Genomic DNA, 15,420 nt, shown 5'->3' with positions numbered 1-15,420 from the left:
GAAAATTAATTGCCTAAGGCTCTACATTTGCAAATACACTTGGAAAGTTTGGAAGATTTGCCTTGGTTATTAGGCATTTTTGCAGTTTAAAAACATTAATTTAAAAAAAGCTATAAATTATAGATTTTTCTTGACCAATATCTCAAATAAAAAATTTCAGTTTCAGTCTCTGATGCAAACACTTTAAAATGAACGGAGCCGCATTTCCGGTTATTTTGATCTTTTTTCAAAGGAAACAGAAGTACCAAAACCATATATCCATATCAGTGGAGGCAGCTCCCAGGAGAAAATAGAAAAAATTGTTTATCATCCCTTAAAACCAAACAATTTGGAAAAACATTGAAACTCCTAACTGTAAACAACATTGAAACTCATACATAGAAACGTTCTTGTATATAGCTTCTTGTTCTGTTACACCGTATCAGAAGTAAATAATGCACGAGGGAGTTAATTTCGAGGTGGATGCGAAGAAGATGCTGCAACAGAACATTTAACTATGCAACCTTCATTTTTACTTACAAATTAGCAATCAAACTATCACAAACATATCTATTAGACAGCATTTCTGTCTTCTGTCAGTCAGTAAAAGCCGAGCACAAACCAGAAATCAATACAAACAATTGAAAGACAAAAACACCTACTCCCTGTATTTCTACCTCATTTCTTACACATCTAATCCAATCAGCACTGGAAAATAAAACCAAGCATGCTCATACTGCCAGCAAAAATATGTCAAATATTTACTCTGTTTCCAGATAATTGCTATGTCATCACAGTGGGTCTGCTCGACCTTTTGCCTTCCATGGCATCTTTCTTTTTCTGACAGTTACTGCAGAGGAAGGGGCCTTCCCATGGCTTCGATCCAGGTGAGAAGAAAGAGCCTGAGTTTACTGATAAACTGTCACCTGGGGTTTGATCCACTTGGCAAACAGCACATCTGCATAGCCCAGAGTTTGCGTTCGCAGGGAAATACTTACTTAATCTGCATTTTCATTAAAAAAATAACAAAGACAAATTAAAACTACATTTCAAGAGGCAGAGCTTCTAAACTCCTTATTCCTTCTTTCACTTATTAGTTCATTATATAAGCAAAAAAGAATCAGTTATCATGATCACTGAATAAGAAGATAGGTAAGCAATGACCATTACGGGTAGAGTTTGCCTCTGATATCATACTCAATGGTTTTGCATAAACTATTTGACAAAAATAATATAAAATGAATTTTACAATCAGCATACCGTTCTGCAAGAATAGCAGAACCCTCTTCAAACAGTTCCTCGACCACACCAACAGCAGAAAGCTCTTTTGTTGATTTGCTCACAGAACTCAGCGCTTTCTTTCCAAAAAGCGAACTGAACATATTATGCTTCTTCCTCGGTATTGGAGGCAAGACAGGAATGTCGGATGGGATGATATCAACAACAAGGCATGTTGTATCATCCTTCAGCCCCCTTGACCTCAATGCCACCTAAAGAGAAACAACAAACAAGTATTAGCAATAAAGCAACAGAAGCACTGTTGCATACATGCAAGAAGCAAGAGCATGCTAGATGTCACCTTAACAACCAACTTTGCAGCAATCTCTGCAGGCAAACCCCTACATGACTTGGCAGCCATATCAGAAGATAAAGCATCCCAGATACCATCGGAAGCGATAACAAGTCTTCCTCCAGCATTTGAAAGCTAAATATCCAGAAAATAATTTCCTGAGATTCAAAATTAATTTTAAAAAAAGCAGAAAACAAATCACAATTAGAAAATAGACTCACTTTCACTTGCTTGACATGAGGTATTGGAACAATGAACTCTCCAACATCCGTGTCACCTATTGATCTAGAAAGACATAATCCACCAGGCCAACAACGCAAGGGACCAACCTACAAACCATTGAGAGATTGGATGAATAAGATTAAAAAATAAAAAAACATGAGGGAAGGAGAGGAGCATAAAATGCATATCTGAACATGTCGTAGGTGACGTATAAAAAAGAGCACCATACCTCGTTGCCTCCAAAAACATTTAGCCTTCCTACTTCACCCCCACTTGCAGTTACTCGCTCTCTCTCTTCAACATTTTCTTCCAGCCTGTGATCAACTGTCAAGAGAGAAACCACACCCCCCTGGCTGTCCAATATGCATCGTGAATCCCCCACAGAAGCAACAGTCACAGTCCACTCATCAATTACAACAAATGTCACAGTTGTCCCAGAAGTCTCCCCTGTCATTTGTATCAAACTGAAAGATTAGTCTGTGCCCACAGAAATGCACACAAAGAGATAACAAATACAAGATGCAACAAAGGAAAATAAAACTACAACAGAAGGGATACAGATCCATACCTTTCTGCTGGAATTCTATGTCAGTTTTCACAAAACCAGCAACTAGTGCTTGAGGAAGTGCTTGAAGCCACTCTTCTCTAGTGATATCTTGAGGAATTGCACTCAAGACATTATCCAATAACTTCTCCTTCACAAAGATGGCGGCTGATACCCCATTATGCCCGTCAAAGATCTGCTAATAAAATGGATACTAAGAATTCCTAGGGATCATCAACAAAACCAAATTTATGAATCTGTGGGTTTTAAAGTTGCTCCTAATTTACATATGGTCCATTAAATCACGGAGTAAGGTAGGAAAACAAAAAGGGAAAAAATTAAAGATTCAAATCAATAGTCTCCAACTATTTGGGACAGAAGGAGAAAAGAGGGTGATTCACTTTTCTTGTTAGAATTGTAAATTATTTGATCCTTTCTTTCTCTTCTACTTGATTCTCTCAGACCATGCAGAATCATCTCTTGGATGAGGAGGTAAATAACATGTACAAAAAAAAAGGGAGTACCGCAAACACAGAGAATGATGTCGACAGATCCCCAGGAACCCTCTGGCAGTCAGGTTTTATGAGAAAGTAATCCTCGCCTTTCTTTGCTAAAGCAGCTTGTCCATACTTCACAAATGGTTTCTCGATCTTCTCATTCCTAAGCTCACGCCCAATCAATGTCGCAAGTGGAACGAGAGGAGGTCTCATCCTCGATATATTGTCCTGATTCGTGACAGTTTATGTGTCAACACTTTCCATAACCCCAATGCCAAAACCGTATTCAATCTTCATGAAGCAAATTAAAGATGCACATGTGACTGAATCATTAAACCCTTACATGACAATTTAGTTCAATAAACACTAAAATCAACTATAAAGGACCAGTTTTTCCAGGATATTTGCGCCGTGAAAAGAAAAACCAAAACTTTCGAGGAAAATGCCATCTACTTCACACTATCACACAGGTATCTGAACTAAATTCTAAATTCTCTAATCAATTCAGTACAAAATAATGCACCTACAAGAGAACTAAAATAGTTCATCCAAGCCTCAGTCTTTATTTAAAAAAAAAAAAAAAAAACTCATGCCAAAACCTCATTTCCATAATTCCAAACAAGCAAGACTCTAGTTCACAATTCATCAACCACCCCAATTCTCCACTATATTATCTAGTTTTTTCCTCAAAAACCCAAATATAAAAAAATCAAATAACTAAACCCAGAATGTGCAAATCTCAAAAAATGGGTCTTCATTATCTTCCATCAAAACAAATCCACTAAACTTCTTCAACAAAGTCTCATCAAACTATTCAGTATTACTCAAATCTCAAGAAATGGGTCTTCCTTATTTTCCATCAAGAACCAAACTTGAGTACCAAAAAACAAAAAGAAAATATAAATGGTCACCCACTTAAGCTAAAAAACACAACTTTAATTACACAACCACAAAATGTAGATAAGAAAAATGAAAAACAAGAACATTAAAAAACAAACCTAGAAAAGAAAGAACACTCACAGTTGAAACATGAAGAGGTCTCAACAGATCCAGCATTGACAAGATTTGATCTATTAATTACCTCTCCATTTCTGAAACAAAAACACAAGGTTTTTCGTTAAAAACTATGACAAAGATTCAATTTTTATTCTTGAAAGAACCAAGAAGAAGATAGAGAGTTATTTGGTGAGAAACAAAAAAAATAAAAGAAACTTACAAGTTTGTGTGCTATGATTGGAAGAGAAATCTAGAGAGAGAGAGAGAGAGAGATGCTAGAGAGAGAGCGCGGGGTTCGCGTGTTTGCTAGTGAGTGTTAAAAGAGGTGATTTTTTTCAGGCAAAATGTCTCTCATTTTAATAATGATGACAATTTTCATGTCCTAATCATTCGATGTAATTTAGGTTGAAAAAAAAACCCTTTCCAATTATATTTTTTTCCTAGCTTTTTTTCACAGATAGGTTTTTTTATTGTCAATTGAATTTGATATATTTTGATGGCGAAAACTATATTAAAAAATATTAAAATAGATGGAGAAATTAATCTTGCATGTTGAATTATTATTATTATTATTATTATTATTATTATTTAATCTTGGTTGTTGAATTTGAAAGAAAGGTTATGAGTTTCTGCAGATGGAGAAATTAACAGTGTTCTCCTTGTAATAAGAGAATTATAACGTAAGAAATTAGATTTTCTTTTCACTTTGAAGGCGTGGACAAAATGTAAATAAATGTAATTCCAAACAGAAACACCCTCTCATTTTCAAGAATTCCATGATTAATTTAATTACAAGCAACCTTAAGTGATGTTCATGATAAGTTTTGTCTGTCAAGTGCTAAAGTAATCAAGCAGGTTTCCCTTTCTAAATTCTTTGTAAATAATTCTATCAATGGTTTTAAATTCTTAGAGCTTCGATTCTTCTTCTTTTTTCCCCTCCATGTTCCATGAAAGTAGATCATTTCCAAGCAATCAAACAAAATGAATTTTAAATATTTAGTTATTATAATCCCAGCATCATAAAATTCCTCAATACATGAATTATCTGTCACGAAAAATAAAATATTAGTGAAGGTAGAAAGATATTCTAAAATTTGTCTCCATATTACATTAGTGGAAAGGGTGTCCTATTTTTTTCTTAAAAAAAAAAAGAAGAAGAACAATTTGGCACATCATAGAGATCCAATCCCCACTAAATTAGCAGACGATGAGGGGCTAAAATGATGAGTGGGTTTTGACTCGAGTTATTTTCTCCTTGAAGGTTTATTTGGCCCTCTCAAAGGGGTTTTGACTTTGATAAACATGCATGAGATCCATTTGAGAAACAGTGCTGTATTGGTGGCTGGCAATAATTAGGTGGGACAAGAGAAAAGCAACTTGATTAATTTAATTTAATTATTAATTATGATTAGCAATTTCATCATCAAGATAGGCCAACTATATTTGAGTGTGTAGCCAGTTGACATATGGAGCCAGTTAACTATGCAGAATTGGTCTTCTTTTTACTTTTCTTCTTCTGTATTTTGGACTTTCTTTATTAGAATCCATGTACTTTGCTTGGCCCTTTTGGACTGAGGCTTCCCACATGGCTGGACTCCATTTCTGCAATGATTTTTCATCTTCCCTTTCACACCCTCTCTAAATTTAATCCAATGAAATGATCTCTCTCTCTCTCTTTTATCATAGTTATAAAATCCAATTATAAAGCCTGATTAGCTGTTCAAAATATAAATTAAGTAAATCAATTTACATCATGTTGTTTTTTGAAAATTATTTTTTATAAAAAAATTAAACTAGATATTGTTATAATTTTAATCATATTAAAATGTTTGATCAAATCAATTTTTACTTAGATAATAAACAGATCTAACTACTAATAAACCCGAGTTCAATAACATTATAGAAAATTATATGACTGGTCCAGAATTTTAAAACATGATTACCCACATTAGGTGTAGATTATAGCTAAAACGATTTTGAATCTATGATGAAAGAGATAAGCTTTGCCCACCAAAAGTAACAAAGAAAAAGATGGACTATGAAAGAATTAGGGCAGAGTAGTCTTTAGACGAGAATAAAGGAGAAATGGATAATAGAAAAAGAAGAAGAAGAAGAAGCTGGGATTGCTTGAGATTTCCAGCGTTCAATCCCTGCCTGCCTCAGAATCCAAAGGGGCAGAAAATTACAATGGGGGACAAAATCCTTAGGGGGCAACATCGGTGTTGATGTGGGCATGCTGTCTTTGATGGTATTTTCTGGATATATATATATATATAAGGCATCCACTTATTGGGTCCCACTTAGGGCTTACCCACTCATTCTGATTGGGTCCCAGCCCCCAGCTGGAAAGGTTGACATGTATCCACAAGCAAGTGGATGTTTTGTGGCCGGAGAGCAAAGCTACAATGACTTGGAAGTGTGTGGAAAAGCATACACTCTCTTTCTGCTGTGGACACATGCGCTCCTCTTTCAGCAGCATGGACTACACATATCCAACATATCTAAACCATGGAGAGCAAGGAACAGATGCAGATACAGAAAGATTGCAGCCCAGATGAAGTCATCATTCATGGTTGAAACGCTTGTTCAAGTCGTCAGTGTTGTGTATGACTGCAGCTAAGGAACTGTATATCGCTGCTGACAACTTTCTGAGGGAAAAGTACCTGCATTGAATATCAACGCAAGAGGAAATTAGTGACAGAGAGACACGGTTAGATGAATTTATAAAGCCCCACGTAGATGCCTGAACCCACACAGAAACAGCAAGCATAAAAGAAGGTGTGAGGAGGTTGAAATCATGGCCTCTTCTTTTCACAGCCCAGAATGTATAATCTTCTAAATATATTCTTCTCCAAGCTGGCCGGGAGAAAAAGGTGTCCTTCAATTACTTGTGAGTAGCCCTTTTTCATGGATATTTTCTGTCTTCAGCAAATTTACAAGTCATGGTCCTTTCCTAAACACTCAGTTTTTACTTTTTACTCGTTAGTCGTTATAAATAGATGAGCATTTCAATCTCTCTCTCTCTCTCTCTCTCTCTCTCTCTCTCTCTCTCTCTCTCTATATATATATATATATATATATATATATATATATATATATGCAGACCTGCCTCCTCTACCGGCTTCAAATGTGGCATGCAGCAACATTACTGAATCTGACACGCACACACATACTTAAGATACAAACTGACTGCAGCATTAATTCTGATTATACATTTCCGAATGCCATGTGTATTCTTGTTGCGAATAGTAGACAAAAAGACTCCATTTACTAGCTGCTAGCTTGAACAAAATTAAATTTATGACCAGAAGCAAGAAAGTGTGTAGCTAGCTAATTAAAGGCCAATCAGGTAGGGTTTGGAAAACAATAGAAAACAGAGTGGCAGCTAAGTTGTTGGGATATCATGAAAATGGGAAAAAAAATTATAAGATTTTACTTAATACATGAAAACCATGCATATACCATTGACAACTTCCAAACAAGCAATTGCATTGAAATTATGGAGTACACTTTCTTTATGAAGGCCCAACGTGAGTCAATCTGCAGGTACACTACTTGTTGTTTTGTTGTACCAGCTTCAACATCGACTGCTTTGTTATCTGTAGCTGCCATTTCCTCTCTTTAACTAGCATAAAAGTGGTGAAGCTATGTTGTTAATTTGGCAGGAGAGACAGTGAAGGAAAATATTGGATTTCTATTGACAAGATCAGTGGAGACCTAGTTAGGGGACGTGACAAAAACTGGAGTGCAGGTGGTTAAGTTTGTTACTAACAAATTGGAGACTTCGATTTGACTTTTGTTTATGATCCAAAAAGGATAACATTTAATAACAGAAGATGTCAAAGAATTCACAAGATGAACACTCATATAAACAAATTGAAATTTGGGACGACGGGACCACGTAAATCTCACGATCACCACCACAGAAACGCAGGCAACAGAAATCATTGCCACTCAACTCTTTTCTCTTCACTCTATCTCCCTTTCTCTACAACTATACGATAGTCACACAAAAAATGGAAAAAAAAGAAAAGCAAAATCACCAAGCCACTTCCTTTGATATCACTTTGCATGTCCAGTTTTCCTCTTTCCGTCGACGGAAACTAGCTGCCTTCCGGGTTTGTTTAGGCCTGGACTCATCCCATTTGGTAGTTTCCTTGATGGTGAAGGAATTAGCGATGGAATTAAACTCCTGGTAACAAAACCAGAAAAAAAATGTTGTAAATATTCTGATGAAAAAAATTTAAAGCGGGAATCCTAAGAGAAAGTTCTAGTCTGGAAAAAATAAATGGCAGTGGTACCTCTAGTTCTAGAAGCTTTACATGTTGTAAGTAATGCGTGCATCTATAAATTTAAATGACCAGAAATGCTGCCCAGAGAAAAGTGATCAGTAATCAGACAGCTTATTACCTTGTTTCTGTGCTCTTGAATCCCCTAGGATTAGTAGTCTTCTTTGTTTTAGATCCCAAAACATTGGGATTGGGGAGGCTGCTCATTCTAGGGATATTAGATTGCCATAGCAAGTCTGGCTCAGAAGAATCACTTGTTGCAGCCTCGAGTTCGTCAGACTCATCGGTGGATGCCATTTCAAACCTACCCCTCTGAGCATCATACTCTTGGCTGTCCCTTGTATTTGGTGAAGATTTGTAGGGTTGTTCTGGGTAAATCTTCGAAGGGTCTCGAGCATAACTCTGATAAAACATCTCAGGCGACTGTCTGCTGTCTACTTCCCATTGTCCTGCAGGATTTTCATCTCTATTTGCACTGTCAAGCCTGTTCACCATGACCTTGTCAACCCAGTCACCAGACACTGATTCTCTATCATCCTCCTTTCCACTCATTGAAGGACTGGAAGCGGGTAGCCATGGAGGTGAATACATTATCAAATCTTGGGGATCCAAGCTTCTTCGCCTTCTTGCAACAGACGAATAGTTGTTCCTAACCTGCAGATCATTAAATCAGTATGTAAATTATGGTTATGAATATCAACTTTATTCTTTGATGGACAGCCACACCGGGAAAACATATGCATACTACAAACACACAGTACAATCATTTTAACATGATGTTTGAGATGATTGTCTCATGATAAAACGACATGTCTTAGTTTAAGTAGTAAAATAAGCATTATCCAAATTATTAGATGGGAATCCCAACATTAACAGATGCGTAACCTTGGGAATTAAACATAAATCAGGAGCACAACTTCAATGCTCAGGCAATATTACTCAATAAACAAATGTGTTTATAACCAAAAGCAGTGTTCAAATAATCAATTTCAGTCACTGGTTACATTTGTTAACTTTTACCTCTGAATTACCATCCTCCATCTGCCTATGACCGCTTGTTATGCTACCTGCACTTGTTATGCTACCTGCACTATGCCAACTGTGAGAAGGAGAAGGCAAACCAGACTTCATTTTAAGTCTTTCCGGGGTGCTGGATCGAGAATGATGTGAGTGCTCTGACTCTACTTCCTTCGATGCTAAGGCTGCTTTGAGATTAGCAATCTGAAACCAGAAAAAGTAAAAGTGACTCGCGGTATTTCTCGCCGAAAAAGTATATGAGAGATAATAAGTAAGTCAATAATAACAAGAATAGGTACCCCAAGACATACCCTATGAAAGAAATTCTGATAATAGGCAAACATGTCATTTTCTTATGTAATGTATGAAGACATAAATTGAGGTCAATTCTAAACTTCATCCAAAAAACCAAAAAAAGAAAGATGAGGAGCATAGAGTAGAACCTGCTCTTTCAGCTCCTTCGCCTCTGAACTATCTTTATTAACTCGAGCCGCACCAAGCTCAACAGTGGCAACCCTTTCTGCAAATTTAAGTGTACTAATTGTTTCTCCAAGAGCATCAGTCTCAGGACTTATGTGAACAAACATGAGCGTCTTAGCCTGCCCACCTGATGATTATTGAGAGCAGAAAAATAGTTGGGATGGGATTAGATTATAGAAAGAAGGGAAATAGAATGTCCTTGGTTAATCTTACCAAGTGAATCTTGTAGTAGTTGCGTAAGTTTGCTGTTCCGGTAGGGAACGTGTGAGTTTTTTTGAGCAAGAGAGGCAATCACATCTCCTAAAGCAGAAAGAGATTTATTGATATGCTGTGCTTCCTTTAATCGATCTCCCGTCACCTCGGATTTGTCAACCCGTTCACTTCCTGCCAGGTCAACTAGATGCATTGAACCACGGATTACTGTTCCAGATGCCAACTCTCTCCCTTGAACATGAACTGTCAGGCAGCTGCAAATATGGGCCAGTTATGAGTTTCGTTTAGTTAAGCACTATTATTGAAATGGTTTTCCAAAAATCACACTTGCAACATGGAACATTCATTAAGCACACCTATGGGATCGACTGCTGCGATCATTCATTGCTGTAGCGCTAACAGCACGATTCCTGTGCCCTATGTTCATCAAATTTAAGACATCAGACGATGATGATACAGTTACAAGACTTGCTTCTGGTACATTAATTCCATTCTGAGAACTGTTTCGAATTTCTAATGTATACAGGAGTTAAGAATCCAAGTAGAAAAGTAAGCTGGATTGAAGAAAAAGACATTATTTTAATGAAAGAAAATAGTGTCATGAAGGATATCTTCTGTTAACACCCTCAGTTATAAGGAGATCCCTCACTTGCTCGTTGTAAATCTCAAGCATTTGGACAGAGATATCATAGCAAATAACTTCCTTTCTTTGATCTGAAAGGAGAAATAGATCGCTCAAAGCCCTGTAGTTTACACCTAGACTTTCCTCTGTGAGCTCCTTGGGACCGGTCTGAAAAATGAAACGAATAAAGTTAAATGAGTAACCAAAGGGTTAACCAAAATCCATGTTTTAATAATGGTACATGAATCCTCTCACCATAGTAAATGTCTTTCCGGATCCAGTTTGACCATATGCAAATATACACACGTTGTAACCATCAAGAACAGAACGAATCAGAGGCTGGGTGTCTGCAAATACCTCCTCTGCAGGAAAGCCAGGAGTTAAAAAATTTAAATAGGAAAACTGATAGGAATGAAAAAGAACCCGAATGAGACCTTACTAACCTTGAGTTGCCAAAGGACCAAAAACCTTGTTGAAGCTGAATGATTTGCGTCCCTCTTTGCCATATTTTGAAGGGGTGCTAATTGTAATGTTCCCTTCATCTATGTGATCCACCGTACTAAAACGACTTGCTTGCCCAGTCAAAAAGGGTCTTACTCGGCAATATACTCTAATATTTCCTAATGAAATATATTCATTACCATTAAATTTAGCGAAGAAACTTAGTATATGAGTGCAATAAAGCCATGGAATCAGAATTTAAATAACTGGTATACCTTTCAGGTCCTGCACTTGATTGTATAACTTGCGATTCTCCTCGAGGACTCTCTGGTAGCCTGAAGCTGCATGAGCTAGGCCATGCAAGTGCTTACCTGTTTCAAGAAACTAGTGGTGATATAGATTACTCTCTTCTAATGATCTGGAATGAGTGTACAGAATCTTAATTTTACCTAAATTGTTGAACTCCTCCACATGTTTCATTTGCAAAAGGTGCATTCCTTCTTTCGTGGCATAAAGAGTAAGTTTCAGTTCCTGCAGGCACCATCATTTATCACTGATTAACATCTTGTGGAGAGGTAAAAAGACTTCACCCTTGTGTAAATACTGAGACATTACCTTAATGTCTTGTTGTTGTCGTTCAACCATCGCTTGCTGTTTCAAAAGCTGGTCTTCTGATTCCTCATGAGGAGTGCCCTTATGATGGCAGCATTCCCGTGTACTGATTTGTGTGGAAGTTTCTTCTTCCATCTTAACCATAGCATTAGCAAAAGAAAATGTCACCCAATTGGTTTAAAAAATTCAGAGCCTTGATAAATGTAAACAACGCCATTCTAAATTACATTCCAAGTTATGCAACTGCATTGCATGAGTGAAACATTCATAGTGCAAGCCAAGCGCATACCCTTGTATCACTTGAAGTTCTTGAAAGAGGCATGTCAGGGCTAGCTACTTCCATATCTTTTGCCGTTATTTTCATCTGTCAGATTCGCATTAATGATGAGCCACTTAGATTTCTTAGCAATAATATGAAGAGCTAACTTTTCAGTGCGCACAAATATGGGGAGAGGAGGGGTGATATCATTTTAACAAACATAACAGCTCACCTGCTCATTCTGGCTCCCCAACCGACGCTCAAACTCCTCCATGACTTTGTTTAGCATAGACTCTACTATCTGTTTCCAATCAAAGTGCTATGATTTTCTGACAAGTTTCTTTTGCATCTACTTTAGAGGATAACAAGCATTATAACACTTACATTAGGTATTTCTTCTTGCTTCCTGTTTGAAAGAGCTGCACGGACAAGCATATTCAAGGAGCGAGAGGCACCCTGCATATACAAATGGACTTATGATTACTACTTGCCTTTCTAAATTCGTAAAAAAAATTGAAAAAAATAAAAACTGAGAAGTTCACTTACAGCTTCACTGAGGTCATTGAATTGTTCATCAAATGAAGACGGATCACCACTGCATGCCCGAGAAAAGGAATTCTTGAAAGGCTCGGAATTTTTTCGCATGAAGGGTTTCCCACCCCCACAGGTTGAGGGTTTCAAATTTCCTCCATATTTCCATGTCCCAATCCCACCACTCTGTTTCCAATCACTATATGATTTAAGTGCTAAAATACAGTTCACAACCCTTGCAGATTTTCCTCCCTGGAAGTTAATGATACAAAAGAATATCACTGCAGGAAGACAATTCTCACAATGCAATAGAAGATTAGCATGGCATTTTCTGGATTTTCTGTTCTGTTTCTACCTGAACTTAGACTCTCACCTGTTCCAAATCAGAGGCTTCAAAGGTTGGAATTCCCATTTCCTCAATAGCTACCAGGAAGTTTCTCACATTTTCGAAGTACTGAAATGCTGATAAAGCTGCCCCATCAGGAACTTCAACAGAATCACCAGGACCTTCCACTACCTACGCACAATACAGATCACCAAAACAGACTAATAAGTATAACTATCCTCGAAAAATAATGAAATAAAAACCAGGTTGAATGAGACCTTTGGAACTGCTCCAGGTTGAACCTTGTTAAGGACGTTACATAAGATTATCCCACTTCGCAATCCAAGCCTGAATTCTTCTTCAGAGGGCTCAGCTGGCAAATCTTTACCGCCGACAACCCCCACTGTTTTTCGAAGCCACCCAGCTGCTTCATACCTTCTCAAGGCTGCAAACCAATATAAAAATGTAAAATCACCAAACTTCTCTTTTTTTCCTTTTCTTCTTTTACGGAAAATATGTATCGAACCAAATTTGGATATTTAAAGGCCTCCTATTCTGATTCCAATTTCGCTACAACAATTCCATCTAACCACACATGATGGGAAGTCCTCAGTGAGTAAAAAAACAAGGAACAAGCACCATGAAAGAAGTAATTACTAGAAATCTTTAACTTGAAAAAAGTTTCATCTACATACTGCTTCAATGACCATCAATAAGAGATGAAACACATAAGCTCAAATTATCAGGCTCAAAGGAAGAGCTTTCTCAATATTACTACAAAAATTCCTCTAGCAGCCAAAATTCACGAATCTAGCCAAGAAACACCATTAATATCAACATAGGATCACATAATCCATGACAAATCCTTAAATTCTACAAATTTCAATTCCATGATGTGCATTAATCCAACTTCTACGAATCAACCACCTAATCTATAAAATTCAACAGCCTTAACATAAAGTCCTAATACATCATCAAGATTCCACGAAAATGAATTCAAAACACAGACCGTAAGTTTCTCAAGCATCCAACCATCAAAGAACACAAACAAAAAGGCTTGATCAAATTCAATCAAAATGTTCAGCAAAGAAATAAATGATCAAGGAAAAGATTGATATATATATCATACAAGCTTCTTCAGCTTTTCTTGAAGCCACCAAATCAACACCTCTTGGTCGAGTTCCAATATTTTCTTGAAGCATATCCTCTACAACAGAAGCAGCAGAGAAAGACCAAACTTGTTGTTGCTGCTCTGTTGCCATTCTTTTCTTTTCTTTAAAAATACCACCACCCCACAACAACAAAATCCAATCTTTCCAATTCTAAAGATCTTACGTAAAAAAAACAATTCAAAATTTTCCCATTTAACCTCAAAAAACACCAATAAAAGTAAAAAGTTTGTATATTTCTATGTATACAATGCAATGTGTGTGTGTGTGTGTGTGTGTGTGTGTATAGCTGTTGTTCTTGTAGTATTCTTTGAGAGAAACAAGAAATGTGGTGTTTCTCTAGATCTACAAAGAAGGTTTTCTTGAATTATAAGGAGGGAAAGAGAGAGAATTTTCCCGGGAAAAATTTCTCTCTTAACTTTCTCTGTAGTACTGGTTTCTTTTCTTTCTCTTTCTCTTTCTCTTTCTGTTTGTGTTGTTGCTGAGTCTAATATTGAAGAGAAAAGGGCTGCCCGAACCTGGTTCCGAGCCTCCCGGTTTGGGCTGGTTTATAATTTTTGTAGGGTATAGAGAAAGTGAAGGGCTAATTTTTACCTTCATATATTTTTCAGAATACTATTTATTGCTCGCTTTTTTTTGTATTTTTAAAACAAAAGGAAAAAATTTACCTATTCAGAATATAATTTTTTTCTTCTTTAGTGAACTTGAGAAAAATCAAAGAGTTTTTTAACTTTTTCATGCCTATAGTTTTATATATACTAAAAAAATATTTTTTTCTTGATCATATTTTATATTTAAAAAAATTCTTGTTTAAAACAATCCATTTATGATTAAAAAAAATCCGGTTCGTGTATTTTTTTCATATATTTTATTGAAATAGATTTCTTGGAGTGATTATTTACAGAATTTGAATATTTTCTATGCTAATAAATTAAGGAAAATAGACTTTTAATTACTCATCTATAATTTTTCCAAAAAACGTTATGATAATAATTATATCCTTTGTTTTTAATACCTGAACCTGGCTTTTCTTTATTCAATGAACACAAAATCTAGGGCATAGCTAAAGTTAATCAGTTCAGATTCTTGATTTCATTAAAAAAAAAAAAAACATTGAAGCTTTGGCTCTTGATTGTCTTTGGAATGACGATTTAGCTCCACGAAATCTCGTATGTGACAAACCAGCTTTTTCAGATTAAATGACAAGATATATGTATAATTATAATACTCGGTATCATGTCTTTTTTATCTCTAAATTCTCCGTTTTTTTTTGTCAAAATAATAATCAAATATTATTTAATTGTTTATCGAGAAATCCCTTTTATTATATATATATATATATATATATATATGATTTTGTTTTCCACAGGAAACATAATTTCTGCCTCGCCTGAAATAAAAGTAGATCAAGGGAATCAATCAACTGGCCGTGTAGAGCAAAGAGAGTCTAATCAAACCTCTTAAATTTGATGGAAGAACATACGATGTTGCTTTCACTTCTCACCTTCCATAATTAATGGCAGGAACTTCATTAGCCTTGCCAAGTGCCAAGACAAGAAGCTCCATCCCTTTTATGTTCCTTTCCTTTATATTTACATTGAAAATGCCACCAAAAAATAACAGAACAACATCTCTTCTATGATTATCGTTCACT

At 36.3% G+C, this 15,420-nt stretch overlaps 2 protein-coding genes and 1 long non-coding RNA gene across 3 annotated transcripts; 1 reads left to right on the top strand and 2 right to left on the bottom strand.

Moving 5' to 3' along the window:
- Positions 1–489: 489 nt before the first annotated feature.
- LOC133670110 (probable protein phosphatase 2C 5) lies at positions 490–4,179 on the bottom strand. Its single transcript, XM_062090574.1, has 9 exons — positions 4,029–4,179; positions 3,833–3,903; positions 2,840–3,040; positions 2,340–2,511; positions 2,001–2,218; positions 1,771–1,878; positions 1,559–1,684; positions 1,240–1,469; positions 490–982 (listed from the first exon to the last, which is right to left on the bottom strand). The coding sequence occupies exons 2-9, from the start codon at positions 3,866–3,868 to the stop codon at positions 763–765; spliced, it is 1,311 nt and encodes a 436-aa protein (XP_061946558.1). The 5' UTR covers positions 3,869–3,903; positions 4,029–4,179; the 3' UTR covers positions 490–762.
- A 1,769-nt stretch (positions 4,180–5,948) lies between these two features.
- On the top strand, positions 5,949–8,816 carry LOC133669225 (uncharacterized). The gene is made up of 2 exons (XR_009833855.1): positions 5,949–6,698; positions 7,474–8,816. It is a non-coding gene; the product is annotated as an uncharacterized LOC133669225 (long non-coding RNA).
- On the bottom strand, positions 7,653–14,211 carry LOC133669224 (kinesin-like protein KIN-14G). Its single transcript, XM_062089278.1, has 19 exons — positions 13,727–14,211; positions 12,876–13,042; positions 12,646–12,789; positions 12,288–12,524; positions 12,126–12,197; positions 11,974–12,042; positions 11,772–11,846; positions 11,486–11,617; positions 11,320–11,401; positions 11,146–11,241; positions 10,873–11,049; positions 10,685–10,791; positions 10,419–10,597; positions 10,164–10,325; positions 9,808–10,061; positions 9,558–9,721; positions 9,118–9,318; positions 8,219–8,751; positions 7,653–8,000 (listed from the first exon to the last, which is right to left on the bottom strand). The coding sequence occupies exons 1-19, from the start codon at positions 13,857–13,859 to the stop codon at positions 7,871–7,873; spliced, it is 3,114 nt and encodes a 1,037-aa protein (XP_061945262.1). The 5' UTR covers positions 13,860–14,211; the 3' UTR covers positions 7,653–7,870.
- Positions 14,212–15,420: the final 1,209 nt, after the last annotated feature.

Source organism: Populus nigra, chromosome 12, assembly GCF_951802175.1.
Source record: "Populus nigra chromosome 12, ddPopNigr1.1, whole genome shotgun sequence".
Lineage (NCBI taxonomy): Eukaryota > Viridiplantae > Streptophyta > Magnoliopsida > Malpighiales > Salicaceae > Populus > Populus nigra.
Note: the sequence above shows the minus strand (reverse complement) of the source record. Positions and strands in the feature narration are given on the sequence as shown.

Bases quoted from the DNA above. Each gene is read 5' to 3' on its own strand.
- LOC133670110 (XM_062090574.1), bottom strand. From the start codon at position 3,868: ATGCTGGATCTGTTGAGACCTCTTCATGTTTCAACT. The intron at 1,879-2,000 runs GTATGGTGCTCT...AATGGTTTGTAG, and splicing joins ATGTTTTTGGAGGCAACGAG to GTTGGTCCCTTGCGTTGTTG. The intron at 983-1,239 runs GTATGCTGATTG...ATGAAAATGCAG, and splicing joins TCTGCTATTCTTGCAGAACG to ATTAAGTAAGTATTTCCCTG.
- LOC133669224 (XM_062089278.1), bottom strand. From the start codon at position 13,859: ATGGCAACAGAGCAGCAACAACAAGTTTGGTCTTTCTCTGCTGCTTCT. The intron at 13,043-13,726 runs GTATGATATATA...ATTGGTTTGCAG, and splicing joins AAGAAAAGCTGAAGAAGCTT to CCTTGAGAAGGTATGAAGCA. The intron at 9,319-9,557 runs GTTCTACTCTAT...TTCTGGTTTCAG, and splicing joins CGAAGGAGCTGAAAGAGCAG to ATTGCTAATCTCAAAGCAGC.